The sequence below is a fragment of the Eutrema salsugineum genome, unplaced genomic scaffold (genome assembly GCF_000478725.1).
Source record: "Eutrema salsugineum unplaced genomic scaffold, Eutsalg1_0 scaffold_11, whole genome shotgun sequence".
NCBI lineage: Eukaryota > Viridiplantae > Streptophyta > Magnoliopsida > Brassicales > Brassicaceae > Eutrema > Eutrema salsugineum.
The window spans coordinates 5,785,706-5,811,419 of record NW_006256901.1 but is presented as its reverse complement, the minus strand read 5'-3'; the positions used below and the strand labels follow the sequence as shown (position 1 = coordinate 5,811,419).

Below are 25,714 nucleotides of genomic sequence, written 5' to 3'. Positions count from 1 at the left end.
TTTACGATTATTATTATTTTTTGTGTTCGGTAAAACAATTCCCTGGATTAGTTCTTTAAGTCAAGTGTTAATACCTTATAATGCTCTTTTCGTAAACAAGCCTATTGCATCCAAGTTGCAATGATGAATACTTTTTTCCGTTATGGTTCAAATTAAATAATTTGGCTTTCTCTATTAAAATTTTTCACTGCCGAGATCTAAAAGATAGGCAAAAGGCAATTTCTGTTAAATATGTATAAGAAATAAATAGTTACCTAATTTAAAAATAAAACTAACTTTTGCTGTATCTACCTAATTAACCCATCTATATATCGTTATCAAGTATGTTTAATACCAATATTGCTCTCCTCAATTATTAGTGATATAAATATTTGTAGCTACCGGTCATTTTTTCCTCTCCCTCTCTCTAAGCAAACTAAAACAAAACAAGAATTATAAAGCTATGGCTGGTATGCTTCCCGGAGTTGAGTGCGCGAGGAGGCGGCGTTTTCACGGCGGTGGTCCACCGATTGACTTATCCAACACGGCTGCTGTGGCGGCAGCTGCCAGACACGTCTGGACTCGGCGACCATCGTTCTCTCTCTACACTACCAATAACGAGAGTCACCAAGCCTATGTCTCCTTCTCGGTAAAGATTTGAATGATAACAACAACAAAGCTTAGAACTTAGAACACTTTCTTGAACTTTTTTTAATATGTTTATGAAATTATAGGAGAGAAATGTTAGGAACAAATCTTACGGAGAAGATCATAACGACGAGAAGCTTGACGGAGCGGCCAAAGAGGCTAAGGAGAGGCTGGATGAGCGGCTCAGAAACCCGCGAAAAAGGTTTGATTTGGTTAAACAAGCGTATGATAGCAAACCAAGTCCTAATTCACCTTAAAATGCGCCGAACCAGCTCAAAGCCTTTTGCTTTTATTCTATGATAAGGACGCATGATGATGTATTCTATTTCAAAACATGTGGTATCACATGAGCATATAATTTGAGATTGCCTTTTGTCGGACAATTATTATTATTTTTTATCACCTTAGTGTTAAAACCCCACTTTTCTCTCTGCCAAGCGCAGTTTAGCAAATGCTATCTATTTACTTTTTAAGTTGCGTCTTTTGTTTTGTTGTTTTATAGTGGAAACTTTACCGGAAACCACTAGGCAGCTTCCAAGACTAGCAAATTTGACATTACTTCTCTTGAATTTTGCTTTAAATTTCAAAGTTCAGGCAAGAGAAAATCGATAAATTGGAGCAAAAGAAAGGTAAATCTCACGGAGAGTTACCGAGGGAGGTGGTTGGGTTGAAGAAGAGCCGAGGAAAGCTAATCGAGTGGTTCGGGTGGCGAATCCGGCAACAACAAGATTGTGCTATATGTCTAGACCAGTTCAAGACGGGTGAGACATTGGTTCACCTACCATGTACCCATAAGTTTCACTCCATATGTGTATTGCCTTGGCTAGACACCAAGGTGTATTGCCCTTACTGTAGAATGGATATTTGGAACTAAATGCAATAGTTGTAACGTCATATTTCTTTCTATTTTCTGATGAAATGGTTTTAGCTTTTAGGATTCAAAACATAAATTCACTATTACTGATCAAATCACTTACCTTGTTAACAAAGTTCTTCTTCAACCAAGTCGAATAACTATAGATAAATAATAAAAAAAAGGGAGGAGGAATTCTGTAAACCTCCGACCCGTCTATCAGACAAACCAGACTATTCACTTTTCGTTTTAAATCACTTTACTACTCTAATTAAATAAATTAAATACATTTCTTGAATAATACTTTTATTCAATTAAATAAAACCATAGTTTTACAATTAAGATCAATAACTTAAATTTAAAAATAAAATCGAAGTAAAATGCAAAAAGTTTTTTTTAAAAAAAAATGCTGAAATTGAAATAAAGCTTAGAAAACCCGTCCCAATACACACCACTTCGGACTACTCTTCTTCGTAACCATCCAAATCATAATTTTCATATTCACCTGAAAAGAAAGATTAATGGATGAGTAATTTGAGAAAATTACTCAGTGAGAAATAAGTCCATACTCTCCTTACATTATATATTTATTTCTAACATATCAAGCCTAAAACTACACAAGCAACAAGCAGTGCTCTACAATCACACAAACAAGTACACACAAGGGATCATCATGCTCAAGGCATAGCAAACTCCTTCATGCTCAAGACATGGCAAACTCTTCATCATGTTCAAGACATGGCAAACTCTTTTGGTCACGAAGACATTTAATGTGGTTCGCCTCAACCACCAAGTGATGTAGATCATCCTTTCTTCCAATAATCAATGATCGAACCACGGTGCCCTATCACAGGTCGATCACCTATCTCTAGCTACTTTACAATCATCAGGCAATCAACGAGATGGACAAACAATTATGCTGGTGCTTCATCTAATGATTTCCTTATCCATTTCACTTTTTCATGATCTCCTTAGATGCATCAAGTAATCTACTTGTATAATCCTAGACTCAATATACTAAAAATAATCAAATAAGGTATTGAAAGCCTATATCTACTCCTCACATTGGCCGATTTGCAGATCTGGATTAAGGAGACTGAGAATTAAACAAATCAAACAAACGACAGGATGGAAGAGGCTCTCGGCGGCTCTTCTACGGCTAGGGATCGACTCGTGGCGGTGCTGAAAGTCTCGGCGAAGGCTCGAAAGACGGCAGGGAAGTGATCGGTGGTGGCGGTGGCGGTGGCTATTTTCTGCTGCTGGTCGATCTCTTTCTCTCTTTCTTTCTGCGGTTGGGGGCTGATTTACAGGGAATGAGACTCTTTCCTTAGGGTTTTCTCTTTTATAGGAGAAGACTTTGGGGATGGGACCTCCTGCTGGACCTCTGGATGGACTGGGATGTCACAACTTTCCCATTGTTGAAAAGAATTTATCCCCGAATTCACTCCCTCCTCATCGGTTTCCATTCCGGCTGAAAGCAGTTCAGGGTACTCAATTCTCATCTGCTCCTCCGGCTCCCACGTTTCCTTGCGAATACCATCTCTCTCCCATCTGAATTTTACCATTTTGGTCTTCTTATTATCAACCTTACTCTCCCATAATTCCAAAATTTCAGACGGCTTGCTCAGAACTGACAGATTTCCTTCCAGGTTGGCTGGTGGGGCAGGAAAATGAACTCTGGTTCTCTCACTACCTTCTTAAGTAGCGAAATATGGAACACATCATGAAGTTCAGACAACTCCTGGGGCAACTGCAGTCGATATGCTACTTCTTCAATCCTTTCGACTACAAGGTATGGGCCCATATATTTTGGCTTAAGCTTCTTCAACTTCTGGTGCCTATCAATTCCTCTAAAAGCTCTCAACTTCAGGTACACTTCATCTCCTACCTTAAGTGATAAATCCTTTCGGCGCACATCTGCATAACTTTTCTGACGGTCATGAGCCTCTCTTATCCTTGACTTAAGCAACTCCACCTGCTCGGCGGCGTTCTTTACCAACTCAGGATCTATTTCACTCAATTCTCCCACTCTAGTCCAACAGAGAGGTGTACGACACAGTCTTCCATACAGTGCTTTGTACGGAGCCATCTTGATACTAGAATAATAGCTATTGTTGTAGGAGAATTCTGCCAACGAAGATAATTCCCCTAATTTCCTTCCCAGTCCAGAACACAATGCCTCAACAAATCTTCCATGGTCTGGATCGTCCTTTCCGATTGACCATCGGTCTGGGGATGATAAGCCGCACTTAGATGCACTTTCGTCCCTAGCGCTTTTCTGAAACGCCTTCCAAAATGCAGCTGTGAACTTTGCATCTCTATTTGACACAATACTGACCGGAGCTTTATGCAGCCTCACAATCACGTCCACATACTTTTGCGCCAAAGTTTATGCTCCATCAGTTTTCTTTATCGGCACAAAATGAGCAGACTTAGTCAAACGGTCCACAATTACCCAACTTGCGTTTTTCTTATCCTATGTCATTGGTAAGCCCCTGACAAAGTTCATAGTTACCATGTCTCATTTTCATTCTGGTAGTGGTAAGATCTGAAGTAATCCACTTGAAACCATGCGTTCTGATTTCACCTGGTTACAGGTTGCGTACTGAGAGATCCATTTTTCTATATCCTTTTTCATTCCTCCCCAATGGTAGTATCTCTTCAGGTATCGATACATCTTAGTATTCCCGGGATGACTAGAGAACTTCGAATTATGAGCCTGGCTCAACACTTCTCTCCTCAACTCTTTGCTGCTCGGAACACAAAATTGCTTCTTGTACATATAAGCTCCATTATCTGCCATGTGGTACCCAGCCACTCGCTTCTCAACGATTTCCTTTATAGCCTCATCCTTCTTCTGCTCCTCGCAAATTTTCCACAGAAGATATGTATTTTCTTATTCTTCTAATCCCGTGAAATTCTCTCCCACCTCTATCACATACAACTGAAGACTTACCAATGTTGCGGTTATATTCTCCATTTTTTCCCATAGCAACATCTCCTCTGTGATGACTTAAACATCTGCTACTTGATTAACTTTCCCTGGGCGGTAGGCAATATCCAAATCATAATCTGCTAACAACTCCATCCATCTTTGCTGCCTCAAATTCAAATCGCTTTGGGTGAATACATGCTTCAAACTCTGGTGATCCATGTATATTTTCACCTTCTTCCCGTACAAATAAGCACACCAGATCTTCAAAGCGAACACAACCGCTGTTAACTCCAAATCATGAGTGGTATAGTTCAGTTCGTGCTTCCGCAACTGTCTCGAGGCATATGCTATGATTTTCTCTTCCTGCATAAGCACACCACCTATACATACTCCGCAGGCATCAGTGTAGACCTCATATGGTATTCCTGGCTTTGGAAGTACTAACAATGGAGTTTTGGTTAGACGCTTCTTCAACTCTTCAAAACTCCTATTCCGATCCTCGGTCCACTCAAAATTCTCTTCCTGACCAAACTTGACAATGGCTTTGTCAACTTCACAAATTCTGGCACGAACCTGCGGTAATATCCGGCTAGTCCCAAAAAACTACAGACCTCTGTGACATATTTAGGAACAGGCCACTCCGTTACAGCAATAATCTTTTTCGGATCCACTGCTACTTCTTCTTCTGAGATAACTTGACTGAGAAATTCAATCTTCGGCTGCCAAAAACTACATTTGCTCAACTTAGCGAAAAGCTGGTGATTCCTCAGCCCCTCAAGCACTAACTGCAGATGCCAAGCATGCTCCCTCTTTGTCCTTGAGTAGACCAAAATATCATCAATGAAAACAATCACACATTTGTCCAAGTATGCTCGGAAAAGATTGTTCATCAAATTCATAAATGCAGCTGGCGCATTTTTTAATCCAAACGGCATCACAACAAACTCGTAATATTCATAATGGGTTCGGAATGCCGTCTTCTTGATGTCCTCCTCAGCTATCCGAATCTGATGGTACCCTGTTAATAAATCAATCTTAGAAAACCACAAAGCTCCTTGCAGTTGGTCCAACAACTCATTGATCTGTGGCAACAAATATCTATTCTTAATGGTCACCTTATTCAGCCTTCGATAATTGATACAAAAGCGAAAACTCCCATCATTCTTCATCACAAACAACACTGGTGCTCTCCATGGCAAACTACTTGGTCGGATGAAACCCTTGTCCATAAGGTCCTCCAACTGCTTCTTTAATTTAGCCATTTCTGCTGGTTTTAGTCGATATGCAGCTTTCAAAACATGGGTCATCTCGGGTTCTATCTCGATGGTGAAATCATATCCTCGAGATGGTGGCGGTCCAATCAACGGTTCGAATACGTCCGCGTACCTGTTGTCCACTGGTATATCCTCTAACTTTTCCATTTCTCCTTCTCCAGTCATGGAAATCGTTGCCAGATATGCCTCACATCTTTTCTTCACTAAGTCTGTGGCGTGAATCATCGAATTTATCGGTACACTGGTATCCGTCTTTATTCCTTGAAAGATCAATCTTCTTTCTGGTTGTGGTATGTAGGTTCGTGTCTTTTCACAGTCCATAATGACCTGATAGTGCTTCAACCAGTCTATTCCAAAAATCACATCATATTGATCCAGCTTCATCTCCACCAAATTGCATGGAAGCTCTACTACTTCTAACAGGACTGGCACATCTTCGTGCACATCGATAGACTTCACCTATTCAGTTTTGGCAGTCTCAATTGCTTTCGACTTTGGTATGAGCTTTCCGGTAAAAGTCAAACACTTAGTCAACCTTGGACTCACAAAACTATGAATGACACCAGTGTCAAGCAAAGTGTAAGCCATCACTTTCCATACGGAGACCGATCCTACATAATTTTATACTTATGTCTAAGCACAAAATTTCCATTTCATGCAAATTCATAAGTATCACGACCATCTTTTAAATAAAACAATTTATTCACGTACCAGCGATCGGTGCTGCTCCTTCATTCTTCGTGAGCGCATACACAAACGGCCCAGCATTTTGCCTCTTAGCTGGCGGTCCTGGCAGTGGTCCATGATGAACTGTGAGAGCTTGTTGGTTAGCCACAGGACCCTTGCACTCCTTGGTAAAATATCCACGCTGTCCACACTTGTAACACTGATTGTTCTTTTCTTGGGCTCGACAATCCTTAGTGAGATGTCCACCTCTTCCACATACAAAACACTTGATTATCCCACAGCGCCCAAAATGCTTCCTTTCACAGTGTTTGCACATCAAAGCATCCTCAGAAGGAAATAAGCCTATTCCCTTAGATGATTTAATGATTTGATCTTGCGGCAAGCTTTTGGTGAAGGATCTGATAAATTGTATGCTGCCTTGATGTAATGGACGGTGAGTACACCACTTGAGATCATATGCCTAATGGTCTTATGTCGTCTTCGTATGTGACAAGACTTGCCATTGTGTAGATTATTAAGTGCCCGAGAGATAGCTGACTGACTATCACAGCATACACATAATGCTGGCACTGGTTTTTCCCACATCGGGATATCTTCCAGGAAGTTCCAAAGCCACTCTACTTCTTCTGGTGCTTTGTCTAAAGCTTTGAACTCTGACTCCATGGTTGATATGGCCAAGAGTTTTTGTTTGGAAAATTTCCAGAATATTGCTGCTCCAGCGAGTGTAAAGACAAATCCACTTGTGGATTTGGAGTTTGAAGAATCTAAAATCCATTTGGCATCACTGTACCCTTCTAACACTGCTGGTTCTTTACCAAAGTGTAGCCCATAACTCTTAGTGTATCGGAGGTAATTCAATATTCTAGTTATGGATTTCCAATGAGTATGACCTGGATTATTTGTGTAGTGACTTAACACGTTTACCGCATGCGCTAGATCAGGTCTTGTGCAATTGGTCAAGTACATCAGACTTCTAATTACACGTGCATACTCCACTTGCAATACTGGTTCACCTACGTTTTTGGTCAGGTGAGCTTGCATATCCATTGGAGTTTTTGCGGTTCCATTCGAGTAAGTCTTAAACCTCTCTAGGATCTTTTCGGCATAATGATCTTGAGATAGAGTGATTCCATCTGAAGTCCAAATGATTTAAATCCTAATAATGACAGCTGCAAGTCCCATGTCTTTCATGTCAAACTTCCCATTTAGCATGTTCTTGGTTTGTTGAATGATATCTTTGTTACTGCCTATGATAAGCATGTCATCTACATACAGATATAGTAGGTATATCCATTTAGAGTACTTTTGTATTAGATGCATTTATCACATTCGTTTATGCTGAAACCATTTGACATGCGTGCCATTGTTTGGGAGCTTGTTTCAGTCCATACAAGGATTTCACGAATCTACACATTTTGTGTTCTTGACCCTTAACCTCAAAAACTTTGGGTTGTTTCATGTATTCTTCAAAATCTCCATTTAGAAAGGAAATTTTAACATCCATCTGATGGATTTTCAAACCTTGCAAGGCTGCTACACCAATCAGTATTCTGATCAAAGTTATTCTCATAACTGGAGAATAAGTGTCAAAGAAATCTAGATCTTATTTTTGTCTTAATCCTTCACCACAAGGCGGGCTTTGTACTTATCTATTGAACCATCAGCTTTTAGCGCGGTCTTGAAGATCCATTTACACCCTAGTGCTTTAAACCCATGAGGTAAGTCAGTTAACTCGTAGGTATGATTATGCATTATAGAATTCATCTCACTATTGACTGCATCCTTCTAATAAGGAGCTTCTAGTGTAAACATGACTTCTGTGTAAGATCTCGGTTCATTCTCAATAAGAAAGACCAATGTGAAATCTTCACCATAAAATTTTTTCTTACGAGCTCTTTTGCTGCGTCTAGGTTCATCTTCAACCTGTTCTACCTTCATTTCATTCACAGAAGTAGTCGCATCTCTTTCTTCAGGAATGCATTTAGTAGTTTGCTTATCTTTATATGGAAATATGTTTTCAAAGAATGATGCATTCCTTGATTCCATAATAGTATTCACTTAAACGTATGATACATCTCGTACAATCATAAATGAAAGTGAAAAAAATACTTTTTACCACCTCTTGATGGTAGATATTTTAAATCGCACAGATCAGTGTGGATTAATCCAAAAGGTTCGTTAGTTCGTTCAACATGAGGTGATGGTGTTTTCGTGAGTTTTGCTTGGACACAAATTTCACATTTGTCTTTGTTAATTTTGCATTTTGGAATCATGTTCATATTCATCAGTCTTTGAATAGACTTATAATTAACATGTCCTAAACGTTTATGCCAAATATTAGAAGACTCAACAACATAAGCAACTGGATTCTTACTAATTAAATCTTTGGAATCAGGTACAATTATTTTTCCTTCAGGATTGTCATTACAGACATTTTGATGAATCCTGACTTAACATACCATTTTCCTATGAAAACACCATTTTTGCTAAGTATCAGCTGGTCAGACTCGAAGTTGATTGCAAAGCCGCGTTTGCTCATTAGGGTACCAGATATCAGATTCTTTCTCATGTCTGGAAGATGCTTCACGTTGTTGAGAGTAACCTCCATGTCTGAAGTCATCTTTAACACAACTTTTGGGAGATGTTTCCCATCTTCAGTTACTCAGCTGCCTTGCACTTCTGATAGATACTGAATATGTCTCTGTCAATACATATGTGGGTAGTAGCACCTGTGTCATACCACCACGCCTTGGGGGTTTCTTCCACCAACTTAGCTTGTGTAACCATCGCACACAGGTTTGCTTTGGTCAAGTGAGCTTGATTGTTCTCAGACTTATCCTTTCAGCGATACTCTGAAGACTTATGTCCAAGCTTGTTGCAGTAGTTACACTTCTCATTGAACTTGTTCTTCATGGGTGCTTGACTTTGCTTCTTGAAGCTAGTGTTATTTCGTGGAGGAAACTTATTAGGCGCACCATTGTTGTTCATTGGTTTGCCTTTGCCCTTTTTGCTGTACTCAGCCACCTTTGCATCATGGGTCATGATTTGACCATCTTCTTTTCCAACTCTGTCACGTTTTAGTGACTCATTCTGCAATCTGGAGATCAGATTTGCAAGAGACAGGTCCTTTGCTTGTAAGCAAGACAGTTCTGGAAGTCTGCACAACTTGGAGGTAACTTCTCAATGAAGCAGTTTGCCGTGAATGTCTCACACAGCTTCATTCCTTCAGTTCTAATCTCTTGAAAGATTAGCTCCAGCTCGTGCACTTGTGGCATGATGGGGTGAGAATCCACCATCTCGAATTTGAAGAGTTTCGCTGTAGCGAATTTTCCAGATATGACGTTGTACAATTTGTACTTCTTCCCCAAAGCATCGCAGAGTTCTTTGGAAGTTTTGACCTTGTACACGTCGAACAGCTGCTCCACCAGACTTTTTTTGATGTGCCCTTTGCATAGAAAATCTGAGTGATTCCATGCATTGACACTGGCTAGAATCTCAGGATCTTTATTTCCTTCTGATACCTCTGGAGGATCTTCTGTGAGGTACTTGCTTAGCTGCATCGATGACAGAAAGAAGTGCATCCTTTCTTGCCACTGCTTGAAGTTCGAACCATCAAAATTTTTGGCTGAAGTCCCACAGTTACCGACACTGGCACCATGGTTTCACCCGAGCTTCTATTGACAGTCATGTTGATATCACCGTTAGTCATAGTTGAATCTGTTCACACAAAATAACTGAAGTTAGTATTGAGAAACAGAATTCAAAACAGCAATTAAAACAATTAAGTCGCTCTATACAGCGTTCTCCAAAAAGGATTCGCTACGAGTTTCCACAAATATTACCAATAGGTATTCTTAGAAATCAAAAATAGTTCCCGTAATCATCTTAAGACGTGCTTAAACAATATTTTTATTAGATCAATAGATCGTTTCATGGACCTGTCTATGACTGTCGCGTAAATTGTTTCCGAAGATTCGTCTTTTAAGATCAAAAGTTTTTTACAAAATAGCTAAAAAAACTTTTGCAGAGACTTTGTAAATCGATTTAATAAAAAAACTTGTTTTTAAATATTGTTCGCAATGTTCAATCTGATTCAAGCGATAAACAGGAAGAGGATTTATTGAGTTAAGATTGTAGAACCGCAAAAATCCGGATCGAAATTACGAATGAAAATAATAATATTATAAACGATATATTAAGGTAAAAGAGGAAAACGAGACTTAGAAAACCGATTGAAAACAGACGAAACACGGAGTCGAGATATGATATCTTTCCTTAACTCAATAAATCGCCGGTAATGTGTAACCGTATGAAGTGACTTTTGAATTCCAGGATACAACTGAGATGAGACTATTATGCAACACCCATAATAGAATCTACGAACTGAAATAACTACACTATAACTCTCGAGACACTTAGGATATTAAAAAAAGAGGGATTTGCTGTAAAGTATTATTTTCTGTGTTTTTTGGTGTGTCGAATGAGAAGAGAGGAGACGTCTATTTGTATGGAAGATTCAACTTGATCCGCAAGGAATAAGCTTTGACGAAAAACAATAGTCGGGAGGAATATTTGTGAGATATTCTCCTTTTTCCGCGAGTAAAAGGATTTAGAAGTCTTCCGTAATTATCTGGACGCAATTTTTAATTATTTAAGATTTATCTTTTCACTATGCAAAATATTATCTAGGAATCAAGAAACCCACGACCCATGCCCAATTATATAGAGCCTAAGAGCCCTAAGAGCCAATTAAAAATGCAATGAGCAATGAGCAATGAGCACGAGCCCGCGCCTGAGCCTGACACCGGCACCGGCGACGGCGCTCGCGTAGGTAGGTGTTTTTGCATTAGATCTTTTTACTTCCACAAAGCTGTTTAACCCTTTTTATGATAAGACCATATACATGCAAGAGATTTCACTTTTACAAGAGCATTTGCTTATTAATATTGGGTTCCAACAGCTAATGAGCAACTAAGTCGAACCATATAATGATAAGATTCGTCCTAGAATTGTCACACACTTGGTTCGGTGGAGGTTGATAGATCTTTGATTCCAGATTGTTTCGGAGAAATAGATGCTAAGGCGTGAGTGTAAACTCGAATATCCTTAGGCCCAATTTCAAAGAAAGAATGAAAACGAGGAGATGGACAAAGAAAGGACAAGGGTCGCGATATCGGATGTTAGGGTGTGAGATAAGTCCCGAAAATCCCTAAGCCCCAGATATGACTACGAACTCTCTCTCACTCTTTGTTAGTGAAGGCTGCGTCAAGTAAGATGAAGACTACTTGATAACCAGAACGATCAAATGGTTAACCACCAAATATCGATAAGTTCACGAAGAACAAAAGAGAAAACTCAAAGGAAAATTTTATTAAGAGAAAAGTGATGATTTCCGTCTGAGTACACAAAGCCTTTATATAGAGGCTTAAAAAGACCATCGGTCATACATAGGGAAATAAAAGACAATAAATGAAAATGAAGAACGTTGAATAACGATCAGACTTCCGGAATGACCCTTCGCATCCTCTCGCTAAACTCTTGAGCTTCTAGGCGTTATTCCAAGCAGCGAATCGAACCGTGGTTGTGAGATGGGTGTGCCTTAACCTCGTTAAAATCCCATTCGGTAAACCCAGTGGGACAAACCCGAATAGAAGGAAAAAGAGTATTAAAACAGCACCCCAACCAGGTTAGTTTGGACCTGAGTACATGATTATGGTCATGGCCTTATGAACTGGTGTTGGGTTTGTTACTTGGTCTTGGCTCCTAAGATCGGTAAGCATGCGCTGTATCGCTCCCGTAAGTATTTTGGTGTGTGACCTGGTCATTGGACCGGTTAGCACGACTAGAACATCCTTTGAGTCGGTAACTTGGTATTAACCTCGTCCTTTGTTTCCATCGGTTCCATAATTCTATCATATAATCTTTGGACAAAATTAACCATATAATCTTTGGAAAATTGAAGCAGTGGAACTAGTTGGAGCTGTACAAAGACCTCAGTTTTTTGCCTTCATTTCTTTATTAAGCATCATGAAATCTTGTTTTTTAGCCGAAATTAAAGAATGGAAAGTGGAAGAAAAAAAATAGCTCATTGTTCTACGTGTCACGAAGGATCTTTGTCTTCAGTCTTATGTTGCGACGGGATATCGTACATGACTTCAAGAATTGTTTGAGAGTGTGAAATTCGTGCCCTCTTCTTGACAATTTGATTGTAGGCAAATTTTGGAAGGTATACTGTCCATTTTGTAATGCTTGCCTTATATTTTAGCTTATGTTTGGCATCTTAAAGTTAGACGCGGTCTGATATTTTTTCTAAAGACGCACAAAGAGCTACTATGCCTTTGGTCTCTGTCACTGCCCTTTTTTTTTCAAGAGCTGTTGTGATTGGCCTAAAATTAATGAATTCCATAAATGAAAAAAAATATTAAATAGTTTTCGGTTCTACACACAAAACAGTATACAAAACAACATATTGTGTATGCGCGAAAGTGAGGTGTACGTGCCAAATATACAGAATACACTGATTCAGATTCAATCGGGTACACTAAATCCCCGGCTATGTGCTAATTAAGTTCCGTATACCAACAGGTATTTTATGTCATCGCATATACTCCATAAACAGTTCATCCATCTGTTTTAGTTGATGCTTTAAAACAAATTTAAGCTCTAATTATTCCATCATCACAAGGTTGAGAGGAGATAAGTAACATGATCAACTGAACAGTCAATCAATCTGGTTAACTGAGAGAGAGATCGATTACGATAGAAATACCGGACCAATCATACATGAAATTAGAATAAGATCAATCTAAGCGAAAAAACTAATGGACAAATCTCCAAAGAAACACTTGCCTAATATTTTCACACCTAACTTTTTTTTCTCCTTCACTTTTTCCAATTTATTACTATTTCCGATTAGAACTCTTCTAAGTAACACTCATAACCCACTTATCAATGAATATATACATTCTCAACATTTAAAAAAAAAAACGAAACAAAACATGTCTATACTAATAAGAATGCATTTATCTGTTTCTTTCCTAAAAAACAAAAAAAAAATAGCTAAATGAAAAAAGTTAAGATTTTATGCTATTTACAAGCTGTTAATTATTATATTAGATTATTTAGATAATTTCTGACATGTTATGCTGGTCTAATAAAATCTATTAAAATTTAATATACTTTCCTCATCTGTCGATATTTAGAAATAAGAGATTTTCCATTAGTGCTAACAAAATCTAGAGATACAGTTCGTAGATCAAATAATGGAATATACTTGCGAACCTACTTCTTATGAATACTAAAACAACCCCCCAAATACTGATTTTAACATGGCTTTATCCATATTTTGAACAAAAATTGTCTCTATCCAAATAAAACTATAAAAGGGTAAAATTTGGTAAAGTTAATATACAAATTATAAGGCCCTTTCTATTTCCGAAACGTACACTATTTTCTTACAAAATTTACACTTTCTGGTAGACAGTAGACAATATATTTGTGGTACACAATCAAAAAGAAAAAGAAAAAAAAAAACACCTAGCTAGCCACTAGCTACGATGTCAAGCCACAACGCGCCACAGCTGCCGAGAAATCTGACCAAGCAGCACTCATGGTCGCATGATGTAACTCGCAACGAGGCTTGGCTGCGGAAGAAAAAGAAACGACCATTGGATCTCATTCGTCGTAGCAAGAGCGTCACGAATGATGATCTAGAGGAGCTTAAAGGCTGCATCGACCTAGGGTTTGGGTTTGAGCCAGATTCTCCTGATTTGAACCCAAGGCTCTCCGATACAATCCCGGCTCTGGATTTGTATTTCGCCGTTCAAAGACAGTTTAGTAATCATTTGTCCCGGACATCGTCGTTTGCGTCAGACCGTGACGTCAGCAGCTCTAGCACCACCACGATCGTCAATAAAGGTATGTGATGAATTTGGTGGATTCTTGAATATATATATATATATATATATATATATATATATTTATTTATTTATTTTTTTGCTGTATTTTTGATCGTCTTTTTTCTCAAAAAGGTGATGATCGGAAGACGATGAAGCAGAAGCTGAAGCAATGGGCTCAGGTGGTCGGGTTTTCAGTGCGGCAGTTCTCGGGTAAACCAAATTGATGGTCTTCAGATTTCTTCTAGTGATGTAATGGCAGTTTTGTAATATAATGCTGCTTGAACTTAAACTCGAACTCTTCAATGTTAGTTAGTGAGGTTTGTGTAGTGTCTAGTGTCTTAGTGGATAGGACACTGTCTAGTGAAAAATCAATGTAAATCAAAACTATAACATCCTCTATTGTTATTTTGGTATGGTTTGTATGATGTTTCTTTCCTTCTTTTTTTCCTCCATTTTTCTCGTGAGTAGGAAGGATATGATCATTATATCACTGGAAAAATACTTTTTTTTTTTAATTCAGTCAAAGTTAAATTATGAAAGAAGTCATTACTTTGATCATTATATCATAGTATGTAAAACGTTAATATGTAGTAGCTGTAGGCGTAAAATATTAGCAAAAAAAATTACAAAAATAAATAGAGAAGTTTTCAGATAAAAACATTTTCTAAAAAATGATTAACAAAAAAATATGAGAAGTAAAGGTGAGTATGACTTTTTTTAATCTGAAATATCTCCTATAGTATAGTGGTATATGAGGTAACGAATCTCAAGATACAACACTGTAAAACTATAATTGCAGCATCCGATTATAAAATCGACGAACTGATCGTTCTATGATATACTTTCGGATTTACTTTGAAAAAAAAATATTAAAGCAAAAGAGAGAGAGATGGAAGGATGTGTGAGAATTTGTCTCTGTGAAATCAAGAGCATGAAGAGAGAAATGAGTGTAGAGAGGGTCGTTTATATAGCCAATGAGAGAATACCATGGGGAAGAATTCACAATTAATTTGCATGTTAATGATGGATAAATTGGGCAAGATACTTGGCGAGATTTTCGGAGTTCTAAGCTGCTGAGATCATTCATCATCATTGTCATTAGCTCTTTGATAAGACCCTGATGCATCCTAGCTCACCATCATGTCTAGAACTCTATGTTTCATCATCTGTTTGCTTGCTTTGTTTGTCCTTAATCATTTAGTTAATCTTGTTTAGTTTCATTTCATCACTTGTCACAAAATCAACTCATTTGCTTGCTTGTATTAAGACTGAATTCATACATTCTAGTACATAGATATCACACATTGGATTTGACACTCTTTGTGCTACAATAGACAAGGGAAATTGAACCCTAAGAGCTTGAAAAAAAATCTTGTTTCAATTTGGCGCCGTTGCCATTGTGTGATTGCATCTAGTATTGGTCTTTGAATCCATCTTGAGATCAAGCATTTTTCTTTTGTTTTACTGATAAAACTCTTTAGTTCTGTCTTTGTAAGTTTCAGGCTTATGAGAAATAGGCCTAGAACAAGAAGCAGAAGTTGTAACCCATTGCAGCCATTTATTGACAACATTCAGCTGCTTGATATAAGAGGTAGAAGAGCAAGAGAGAGAGCAAAACATCTTCAGCAGTTGGGTATGGATCAGCAAAGGGATCAAGCAGAGCACCTGGCTCAGGACAACCAAAACCAGGCGGCCAGAAATAAGCTACAAGCATTTGTCAACCAAAACATGGCTGCAAGGAATGAGCACCAGGCTCAGATCAACCAGAACCAGACGGCCAGAAATGAGCATCAGGCTCATGTGAACCAAGAGAACCAACACCAGCAAAGGAATCACCAGCCTCAAATACAGAATCTGATTTTTGTGGGTGCTAATGACAGAGAAAATGCTCACCAGAATAGGCAAGGTATCCAGGCTCCACCTGTTGAAAACAAAAATTTTGAAATCAAAGCCTCACTCCTCAATCTAGTCTAGAACTCCAAGTTACATGGCTTGCCTATGGAGTACCCTCTAGATCACCTTGATAACTTTGACAGGGTTTGCAACCTTACAAATATTAATGGGGTATCAGAGGATGGCTTCAAGCTGAGACTCTACCCATTGAGCTTGGGAGACAAAGCACGCCAATGGGAGAAGAATTTGCCTAGGGGTTCTATTCAGACATGGGAGCAATGTAAGCAGGCTTTGCTCTCAAAGTTCTTTTCAACTTCAAGAACAGACAAACTCAGGAATCAAATCTCTTCCTTCACACAACACAACAATGAGACATTTGGTGAAGCCTGGGAGAGATTCAGAAGCTATACCAACCAGTGCTCTCACCATGGGTTCTCAGAAGCTTCTCTACTTAGCACTCTATACACATGTGCTCTTCCCAAGTTCAGGAATCAACTTGATACAACTTCCAATGGCAGCTTCCTTTCCAAATAAATCAATGCAGCAATGAAGTTGGTGGAGAACTTGGCTATGAGAAATGACACATATGGTAAAGACTATGATAGAGCCAATAGAGAAGAAGGTTCTTGTGAAAAACAAAGGATGAGAAAGGAAATCAAAGAGCTGCAAAGCAAGCTGGATAAGGTACTTGTGGCTACTCAGAAGCCAATACATTTTTTTGGAGAGTTTGATGAACAAACTCCTTGCTTTGAGAATGTGAATGAGGAGGGACTGACACAAGAGGAGCTGCATTACATTAGAAATCAAAACAAGTTCCAGAGGTATAACAACTTCAACAATCAGAACTTGTCATACAAAAATCCAAATGTAGCTAATCCAGAGGATCATGTCTATCCCTCTCAACAAGCTCAGCAGAGCTACGTTCCCAAGAATCAGTTTCAGGGGAACTTTCAGAGCAAGAAACAATATGTTCAGCAGCCTCAGCAGTATGTTCAGCAACCTCAGCAGAATCAAGGAAGTAACTTCACTAGTCAGCCACCTATGAACAAGTTTCCACCTAGTTTTGGACAGCAAAAGCAGTCGCAGGCTCAGCAGATGGGTTCAGACTTAGGTGGGGTTTTACACCATATACTTCAGGGTCAGCAAAGGGTTGAGAACAGTTTCACTGATCTGAGTTCAAAGTATGAAGATATGCAACATCAACTGAAAGATCTTCAAAAGAATCAAGCTTCTTCTTCTAGACAACAAGGTACACTTCATGGGAAACCTGAGTCAAACCCCAAGGAGTATGCCAATGCCATTACACTCAGAAGTAGCAAAGAGCTACCAGAAAGAGAACAAAAACCTGTGCTCATTGAGGATAATGAGCAACTTGGTGGGGAGGTGCCTCAAGGGAGTGAACTAGATGATGAAGCTGTAAAGAATGACAAGGGCAAAGGTGTGGCAAAGGAGGTGGTGCCTGAGAAACCATATGTGCCACCACCACCTTATCAGCCCAAACTCCTTTTTCCAGGAAGATTCAAGAATTAGCTCTTAGAGAAGGCTAGAGCTGTTTTTGATAAGCCAATTGGAGAAGACTCAGTTCACCATGCCTATTATAGAAGCCTTTCTTATGGTTCTCCAACTTGGCAAGTTCTTAAAGGATGCTCTTTTGAACAAGTCAAGAGAACTACAAGGAATGATGGTCTTGAGCCATCAGTGTAGTGCAATAATTCAAGGACAATCCCTAGGAAGTTATCTGATCCAGGGAGTTTTACATTGCCCTGCACTATTGGTCCTCTTAAGTTTGCCAGCTGTTTATGTGATCTTGGAGCATCAGTGAGCTTAGTGCCTTTCTCAGTTGCAAAGAAGTTGGGGTTCACAGTCTACAAGCCTGCAAGGATATCTTTGGTACTTGCTGTAGATCAGTTAAGCTCCCTATTGGACTACTTGAAGATATACCTGTTAAGATAGGAGACTTTGAAGTCCCAACTAACTTCATTGTCCTTGAGATGGATGAAGAGCCTGTAGATCCTCTCATTTTGTGGAGACCATTCCTTGCTACAACAGAAGCCATAATTGATGTAAGAGAAGGAAAGATAGATCTCCATCTAGAATCAGAGGTCCTCAAGTTTGATATCAATGAAGTCATGAAGAAACCTACCATTGAGGGTTAGGTATTCTATATAGAAGCCATGGAAGAGCTTGCTGATGAGCTTCTTGAAGAGCTAAACACTAAAGATCATCTTCAAATTGCCTTAACCAAAGAGCATGGTGAGTATGGGTACTTAGAGGATGACACCCTTGGGTATATGAAGCTTCTTGATTCTCACAAAGCCAGCAGGATCAGAAACTCAGCTTTTGGAGCTGGAGACAAGCGACCAAGTGGTTCAGAGTATCAGTGGGTTCAGTACAAGTCAGGGACTGGTTCAAGAGTGCATGGCCGTGGGTTTGAAAGCCGAAGAAGATACTAGACCGGCTGAGGAAAAAAACAGCAATGAAGCTCAGGCTGATCAAGAGAGCTTCATGGGAGACTGGGATGAACACAAAGCTCTATATGTTGAGCTTAATCCACTCCCAAAGGGGCTCATGTATGCTTTTCTTGGACTAAATGCATCATATCCTGTCATAATCAATGATAGATTGTTAGAGCATGAAGAGAAAGCCATGTTGCATGAGCTTAGAAAGTATAGAAAAACCATAGGGTATTCCTTAGATGACATTAGAGGGATCTATCTTAGCTTATGTACCCACAGAATCATCTTGAAGAAGAGTTTATGTCTTCCATTGAACACCAAAGAAGACTAAACCTAAACCTTAAGGAGGTGGTCAAGAAAGAAATTTTGAAACTACTTGAGGCTAGGATAATATATTCTATCTCTGACTCAAGGTGGGTTTCCCCTGTCCATGTGGTGCCTAAAAAAGGTGAAATGACAGTGGTAAAGAATGATAAGGATGAGCTTATACCCACTAGGACTGTGACAGGGCATAGTATGTGCATTGATAATAGAAAGCTGAATGCTGCGTCAAGAAAAGACCATTTTCCACTCCCCTTCATAGATCAGATGTTTGAGAGGCTTGCCAATCACCCTTACTACTGTTTTCTAGATGGATACTCAGGATTTTTCCAAATTCCAATAGACCCTAAAGACCAAGAGAAAACAACATTCACCTGCCCTTATGGCACTTATGTTTTCAAGAGAATGCCTTTGGTTTGTGTAATGCACCAGCCACCTTTCAAAGGTGTATGATGTCAATTTTCTCTGACCTGGTAGAGGAGAAAGTAGAGGTGTTTATGGATGACTTTAGCATCTATGGACCCTCTTTCTCTTCTTGTTTATCTAATTTGTCTCAGATGCTAAGGAGATGTGAGGAGACAAGCTTGGTGCTGAACTGGGAGAAGTGCCATTTCATGGTGCAAGAAAGCATTGTATTAGGGCACAAAGTTTCAGAAGCTGGGATAGAAGTTGACAAGGCCAAGGTGGATGTCTTGGTTAATATGGGGGCTCCAAATTCAATGAAAGGAGTCAGAAGCTTTTTGATACATGCTGGGTACTACAGGAAGTTCATTAAGGACTTCTCAAAGATAGCAAAACCTGACAAGGCTTCTGTGCAAAGATGTGGAATTCCTCTTTGATCAAGAGTGTCATGAAGCTTTTGAGAAGATCAAGCAAGCTCTGATAAGTGCTCCCATTGTTCAAGCACCAAATTGGAGCTTGCCCTTTGAAATCATGACTGATGCATCAGATTTTGTAGTTAGTGCTGTGCTGGGACAAAAAAAAAAGACAAGAAGCTTTATGTCATCTACTATGCAAGTAGGACATTGGACACTGCCCAGGGGAAATATGCCACAACTGAGAAGGAGATGTTGGCTATTGTCTATGCTTTTGACAAGTTTAGATCTTATTTGTTGGGGTCTAAAGTGGTGGTCTACACAGATCATGCAGCTTTGAGATATTTGATGACAAAGAAAGATACAAAGCCAAGGCTGCTAAGATGGGTATTTATTCTCAAGGAATTTGATATGGAAATCAAAGACAAGAAGGGTATTGAAAATTGAGTAGCTGATCACTTGTTTAGACAAAGAGTGGAAGCTGATGTCCCTCTTAATGATTCTCTCCCTGAAGAGCAGCTCATGGTAGTGAAGGCTTTGAATGAGCTGGAAGAAATCAAGTCCATCAAAGAAAGAGGGTTGCCATGGTTTGCTGACGTTGTGAACTATATCTCATGTGGAGTAGAGCCTTCTGAAATAAGCAACTATCAGAGGAAAATTTTTTTTCAAGGATATCAAGAGGTTCTTCTGGGATGAGCCATACTTGTATGTGCTTAACAAGGATCATTTGTACAGAAGGTGTGTAACTGAGGAAGAGATTCCAGGGATGTTGTTGGAGTGTCATGGATCTGCTTATAGTGGCCACAATGCTGTTTTCAAAACTGTGGAAAAGGTCATACAATCAGGGTTTTGGTGGCCCAGCATGTTCAAAGATGCACAAGAAGTTGTTATCAGGTGTGATGTCTGCCAAAGAGCTGGAAACATCTCCAAGAGGAATGAAATGCCTCAGAATCCAATCTTGGAGGTGGATCTTTGATTGTTAGGGTATATACTTCATGAGGCCTTTCATATCTTCACATGGGAACCAGTACATTCTTGTGGCAGTTGATTATGTCTCAAAATGGGTTGAAGTTGTGGCAAGTCTACAAATGATGCCAAAATGGTGGTGAAGCTGTTTAAAACCATCATCTTTCCAAGGTTTGGAGTATCCAGGGTTGTCATTAGTGATGGAGGTAGTATTTTATAAACAAGACTTTGGAAGGACTTCTCAATAAATATGGGGTCAAGCACAAGGTGGCAAGCCCTTATCACCCTCAGACAAGTGGTCAGGTCAAAGTTTCAAACAGACAGATCAAAGCCAATCTAGAGAGAACAGTGAGCTCATCAAGGAAAGTCTGTTCCAAAAAATTGGATGATGCATTGTGGGCTTATAGGACAGCCTTCAAAACTCCTATTGGTACTTCTCCTTTCAATTTCCTTTATGGGAAGAGCTGGCTTTTTTGCCTTTGGAACTTGAATACAATGCATTATGGGCTGTCAAGCTGTTGAACTTTGACATAAAGACTGCCCAGGAGAAGAGGCTGTTTCAACTTCATGAGCTTGAAGAGATAATGCTTGATGCTTATGAAAGCTCAAGGATCTATAAGGAAAGGATAAAAACCTTGCATGATCAGAAGATAATGATGAGGGACTTCAAAGAAGGAGATCTTGTGCTGCTGCTTAACTTAAGGCTCAAGCTCTTTCCTGGCAAGTTAAAGTCTAGGTGGTCAGGCCCTTTTAAGATCTTGTAGGTGAGAAGCCATGCATAGAAATGGATTTGTTATGGAGCTGTTGTTCTTAAAGGAAAGATGGCAATGGATTTGTTGTGAATGGGCAAAGGATAAAGCCCTATCTGGTCAGTGAAATCAAGGAAGGAGCTACCTCAGTCCCTCTTGATGATCCCCCAACCCATTAAAGGATATGAAAAGTCAAACTTAGTGACTTAAAACCAAGTGCTCTTGGGAAACACCTCAAACTTATCTTTGTACGTAGTCTTTTAATCTTTTTTTTTATGTTTTATGATGTTTTTGATGTATTTGTTGAGTGGTCTCAGGTTCTAGGTGGTGTTTGTGCCTTGTAATCTAAAGCAAAGATGACCAGGAGGTGGAAAATAATGTGAAATGGCTAAGTGTTTGGATGGCCTCTACATGAGGCCTCGACTTGATTTAACCCGAGGCATGGTGTTTTAAATCCAGTTAATCAAAGGCTGAATGGCTTGAGTTGAATGCCTCGGTCTTGAATCCATGTCGAGGCCTATGCTGAAAATAATCCTTAGCTGCTGAGATAATTCATCATCATTGTCATTAGCTCCTTGATTAGACCCTGATGCACCCTAGCCTACATATCTAGAATCCTAATGAGGTGACTACTCACTAATCATAATTAACACACTTGATCCTTTGCAAGGTGTGTTGTTAATCATGATTAGAAGTTTTGAATAATGAAAAAGATGATAAGATGTAAAGAAAAGACTTTAAATTTGATTAAACTCAAAGAGGATTATAACAAATGATGGGTATTTCACAAAAGAGGCAAGAAACAAAAGTAGATAAAAGGTAAGTAGGGTTTTCAGCCCCAAAATGTATATATAGTCAAAGGCAACGAACCGGGTCAGCCCAGGACAAACTGGGTATTGACCCGGTTTTCTTGGGTAAAAATAGGTATGCCTCAGGTCAAGTCTCAGTTCCCATGTCGAGGCATACATGTCAAGGCATGAAAATCTGGGTAAAAGTTCAAGAACATGCACTTGCCTCGTGTTGATTCTCCTCGAGGCTTACATGTCGAGGTGGGTCTATTCTTGCTCAGGAATGGTGAAAAGAAAAGGCCTCAGGGTAGAATATGTCGAGGCCAGAGGTCGACGTTTTGTACCATTTTGTTCGACTTTGGCCTCGGGTTAGAATCGTGTTGAGGGGTGAACCTGAGGCTTTGGATGTTTCCATTCGGTATTTGCGTTCAACAGGGCCTCGGGTTGGATTTGGCCGAGGCATGCATGTCGAGGCTGAGTATGAAAAGGTGCCTCGGGTTGGCGTAGACCGAGGCATACAGGTTGAGGTCTCATCTGACACTTAGTCATTTCGAGATCCAAACACATGATGAAGTATAGAGCTTGACACTTAGCTGTTTTGGAGATGAAGTTGCTGAACGAGACTGCCCCGGGTTGATCAGGTCGAGGCCTTCATGTCGAGGCATTCCTAAAGAGAGTTGAGAAGACATGCCTCAATTTGGATTGAGTCGAGGCATTGTTGCAAGGCATAACCTTCACTTGTACACTGACAATTTCAAGACTACTCAGGATTCGGGAAAGACATGTTCCTTCTCTTTTTGAGTTATCTCCCATCTCAATACTCCAAAATGATAGATTTAAAGCGTCCTAGGAAGGTGATTCAGTGCTCTCCATTTTTAAAGAAGGGTCAAACTCGATTCGGGGTCAGCAAGGCTTCCGTCTGAGGTGATCTTCGAGGTGCATTGAATTAATCAGGGAAATGGTTCTGAGATAAATCCTTCTCCCGTTTGCGATAACTTTCAGCTCACTGCTCTAAATCTTCTGACTCCAAGTGTACTGGAAACTAGACTCAATGCTCTCAAACTTTTACGAAGACACCAGAGACTGGATCGGACAGGAAATATTTCCGGTAAAGGCATCTTTGGGGCATATCGGCGAACAAGGATTTTTGGCCGAGAAATATGTATAGCGGTACACGTTTTGGCTGAGACTCATGTACGGCCGAAGAACATTTTAGCCGATAAAACTTATTTCCCGCGACAAGAAATTTTGCAGATGCTGCTCGATCCGGTACGTGAATTTAGCCAAGAAAAGCTTTCCGGGAAGGATTTTTAGCCGGTAAAAAACTTCATGCGGTAAGGTAAAACACCTATAAGCCTTTAAACCTCATTTTCATCATTTATGCTCCTTCTTTCCCCATTTCTTCACCTGGTTTCACTTTTTTCTACTCCAAGTGACCTCCAAAGTATCTAATAGACACTCCAAACCTGCAAGACTCACTTGGACCTAATGCAAAGTCCTAAAACTCACAAGGACAAAACATGAAGAATTTATCTAAAATGCATGCATGAGACTATATTCTTGAACTAAAAATGCACCATAAATATGAAAAGATATGAATATATCAGAAATCAAGAGCAGGAAGAGAGAAATGAGTGTAGAGAGGCTCATTTATATAGCCAAAGAGAGAAGAGCGTGGGGAAGAATTCACAATTAGTTTGCATGTTAATGACTCATCAATTGGGCAAGATACTTGGCGAGATTTTTGGAACTGTCGTTTGACTTGTTTAAGTCTATAATTCAATTCCAATTTGAAACAACAACTGTTATGTTTTGGGTCAGAAATGTTAGCCAAAACATGGCCTAAAAAACATCTTTTGTGGGTCAAAGGCCCACATGACCCAAGATCCAAGGCCAAAGGTGTGCGTGTGGGGTCTATTGATTCTCCTTCACAGAGCTTGATTAAAAACATAATAATTTCTATATTTATATCACTCCAACTTTTCTTAAACTTCCAATGTGGGACTTTTGATATGTCATCACATTTTAGTGAGCCACTGGGCTCCAATAAAAATTGGTCTAACAATTCCCCACATGAATAGAAATGACTCTAAACATATGAAGACCGGACTGACTCGATAAACTAGACTTGACTAGACTAGATGCGACTTGGCTAGATTAGACAGATTCTCGAGAGTATAAGCGACAAGTCACTGGGTTTGAGATGGTAGTGTGTTTCAACCTTGAACCACTCAATGTTAATATCTGTCGGGCTTAGTTGGCCAGACCTGGATTTTGATGTTATACTGAGACAACAAGTACAACCCAATTTCATTTTTTTATCAGTTCTCTATTGTGTTCAATGTGGTCTTGAATTTGTCTGGTCAATCATGAGTGAAATTGGAGAACATAGCTTGTTCTTCATTCTCTTAGAAGCAGCCTCATTTCACACTCACTATGTGATTTGCCAATAGTCTGTGTTTTAGGAAATATTTTAAACACTCCACTGATATATCAAAGGTATGGTCTTATCATTAAAAGCAATGGTTATCCTTGTTTATATACAATGAGCATTGTATGTAAGTATTGTTTATCATCTTGGGAACTAGGTAAAAATAATAAGTCTTTCAGTGCGTTAGATTTTGTTTGACTTAGTTTTCCCTTTCAAACATCTTCTTAAGTTATAGGCTTTAAACCCATTCCTTTCAATAATTTTAGAACTTGATCACGAGCTAGACCCTTGGTAAATGGGTCTCTTAGGTTATCAGCTGATTTTATGTAATCTATGGAGATTACTCCAGTTGTGATCAAATATCTAAGGGTTTTATGTTATCTTCTTATATGACTTGATTTACTTTGGAGAAAAGTAGCTTTTGTCTCTTACCGCGAATGAGATCATGCATTAACTAAACATAATTCATCTATGCTCACAATACTCTATAGGTAGTTTTCATCTCTTACAGCAATTTTACTCATTCGCTTCTAGGTCAAGTAATCTGATACAACACTGTTGTGGCTCCAATTAAACATAAAATCAGCTTCTAAGTGGCCAGCAAATAAACATACATTAAGAATAAGAATGAACGAAAGACTTCTAGAAGATTATAAACCCTAAATCTAACAATTCATCAAATCAAGACATGAAATTCCTTTTAAAAAATCTCTTTAAACTCCGCTGGGAAAATACTCAAACATAGCTGAGTTCAACATCATAAAAATATTTAAGGTTACTGTAAATTGAAATAAAGAAAAGTAAAGAACAAAAAATAGGGTAAAGATGGAGATCCTATGGTGCCCCTATCAGTGGCTCCTCTTCGAAAAAACAGCTACTCGCTAAGACTCTTGGTAAAATCAGGCACACCATCTCTGAATGATATAAAAGAGGTATATATAGTGTCTGGAGTCTTCGAGAACGTTTAGGGTTTGCAGGAATAATGATGGGAATGACTTGAAAATGGGCTTCTGAGGTTCAA

The 25,714-nt window shown here is 39.2% G+C and overlaps 3 protein-coding genes and 1 non-coding gene across 5 annotated transcripts; 2 read left to right on the top strand and 2 right to left on the bottom strand.

The window, feature by feature from the left end:
- Positions 1-338: 338 nt before the first annotated feature.
- Positions 339-1,533, top strand: LOC18025874 (probable E3 ubiquitin-protein ligase RHY1A). 2 transcript variants are annotated; one of them, XM_006409481.2, is made up of 3 exons: positions 339-628; positions 714-829; positions 1,222-1,533. In XM_006409481.2, exons 1-3 carry the CDS (start codon positions 443-445, stop codon positions 1,499-1,501), a joined length of 582 nt encoding a protein of 193 aa, XP_006409544.1. In that variant the 5' UTR covers positions 339-442; the 3' UTR covers positions 1,502-1,533. The 2 variants fall into 2 exon arrangements, with proteins under 2 accessions (XP_006409544.1, XP_024016452.1); XM_024160684.1 differs by having other exon boundaries at positions 1,217-1,530.
- Positions 1,534-4,493: 2,960 nt separating this feature from the next.
- LOC112089771 lies at positions 4,494-7,423 on the bottom strand. Its single transcript, XM_024160527.1, has 5 exons — positions 6,873-7,423; positions 6,401-6,672; positions 6,236-6,300; positions 5,027-6,148; positions 4,494-4,937 (listed from the first exon to the last, which is right to left on the bottom strand). Exons 1-5 carry the CDS (start codon positions 7,421-7,423, stop codon positions 4,494-4,496), a joined length of 2,454 nt encoding a protein of 817 aa, XP_024016295.1.
- A 6,509-nt stretch (positions 7,424-13,932) lies between these two features.
- Positions 13,933-14,498, top strand: LOC18025873. Its single transcript, XM_006409480.1, has 2 exons — positions 13,933-14,293; positions 14,407-14,498. The coding sequence occupies exons 1-2, from the start codon at positions 13,933-13,935 to the stop codon at positions 14,496-14,498; spliced, it is 453 nt and encodes a 150-aa protein (XP_006409543.1).
- Positions 14,499-16,494: 1,996 nt separating this feature from the next.
- On the bottom strand, positions 16,495-16,601 carry LOC112090001. The gene has a single exon (XR_002901360.1). It is a non-coding gene; the product is annotated as a small nucleolar RNA R71 (small nucleolar RNA).
- Between the last annotated feature and the right edge of the window lie 9,113 nt (positions 16,602-25,714).

Bases quoted from the DNA above. Each gene is read 5' to 3' on its own strand.
- LOC18025874 (XM_006409481.2), top strand. From the start codon at position 443: ATGGCTGGTATGCTTCCCGGAGTTGAGTGCGCGAGGAGGCGGCGTTTT. The intron at 629-713 runs GTAAAGATTTGA...ATGAAATTATAG, and splicing joins AAGCCTATGTCTCCTTCTCG to GAGAGAAATGTTAGGAACAA. The intron at 830-1,221 runs GTTTGATTTGGT...TTCAAAGTTCAG, and splicing joins CTCAGAAACCCGCGAAAAAG to GCAAGAGAAAATCGATAAAT.
- LOC112089771 (XM_024160527.1), bottom strand. From the start codon at position 7,423: ATGGATATGCAAGCTCACCTGACCAAAAACGTAGGTGAACCAGTATTG. The intron at 6,301-6,400 runs GTACGTGAATAA...AAAATTATGTAG, and splicing joins AGGAGCAGCACCGATCGCTG to GATCGGTCTCCGTATGGAAA. The intron at 4,938-5,026 runs GTCTGTAGTTTT...AAGTTTGGTCAG, and splicing joins TTCCTAAATATGTCACAGAG to GAAGAGAATTTTGAGTGGAC.
- LOC18025873 (XM_006409480.1), top strand. From the start codon at position 13,933: ATGTCAAGCCACAACGCGCCACAGCTGCCGAGAAATCTGACCAAGCAG. The intron at 14,294-14,406 runs GTATGTGATGAA...TTTCTCAAAAAG, and splicing joins CACCACGATCGTCAATAAAG to GTGATGATCGGAAGACGATG.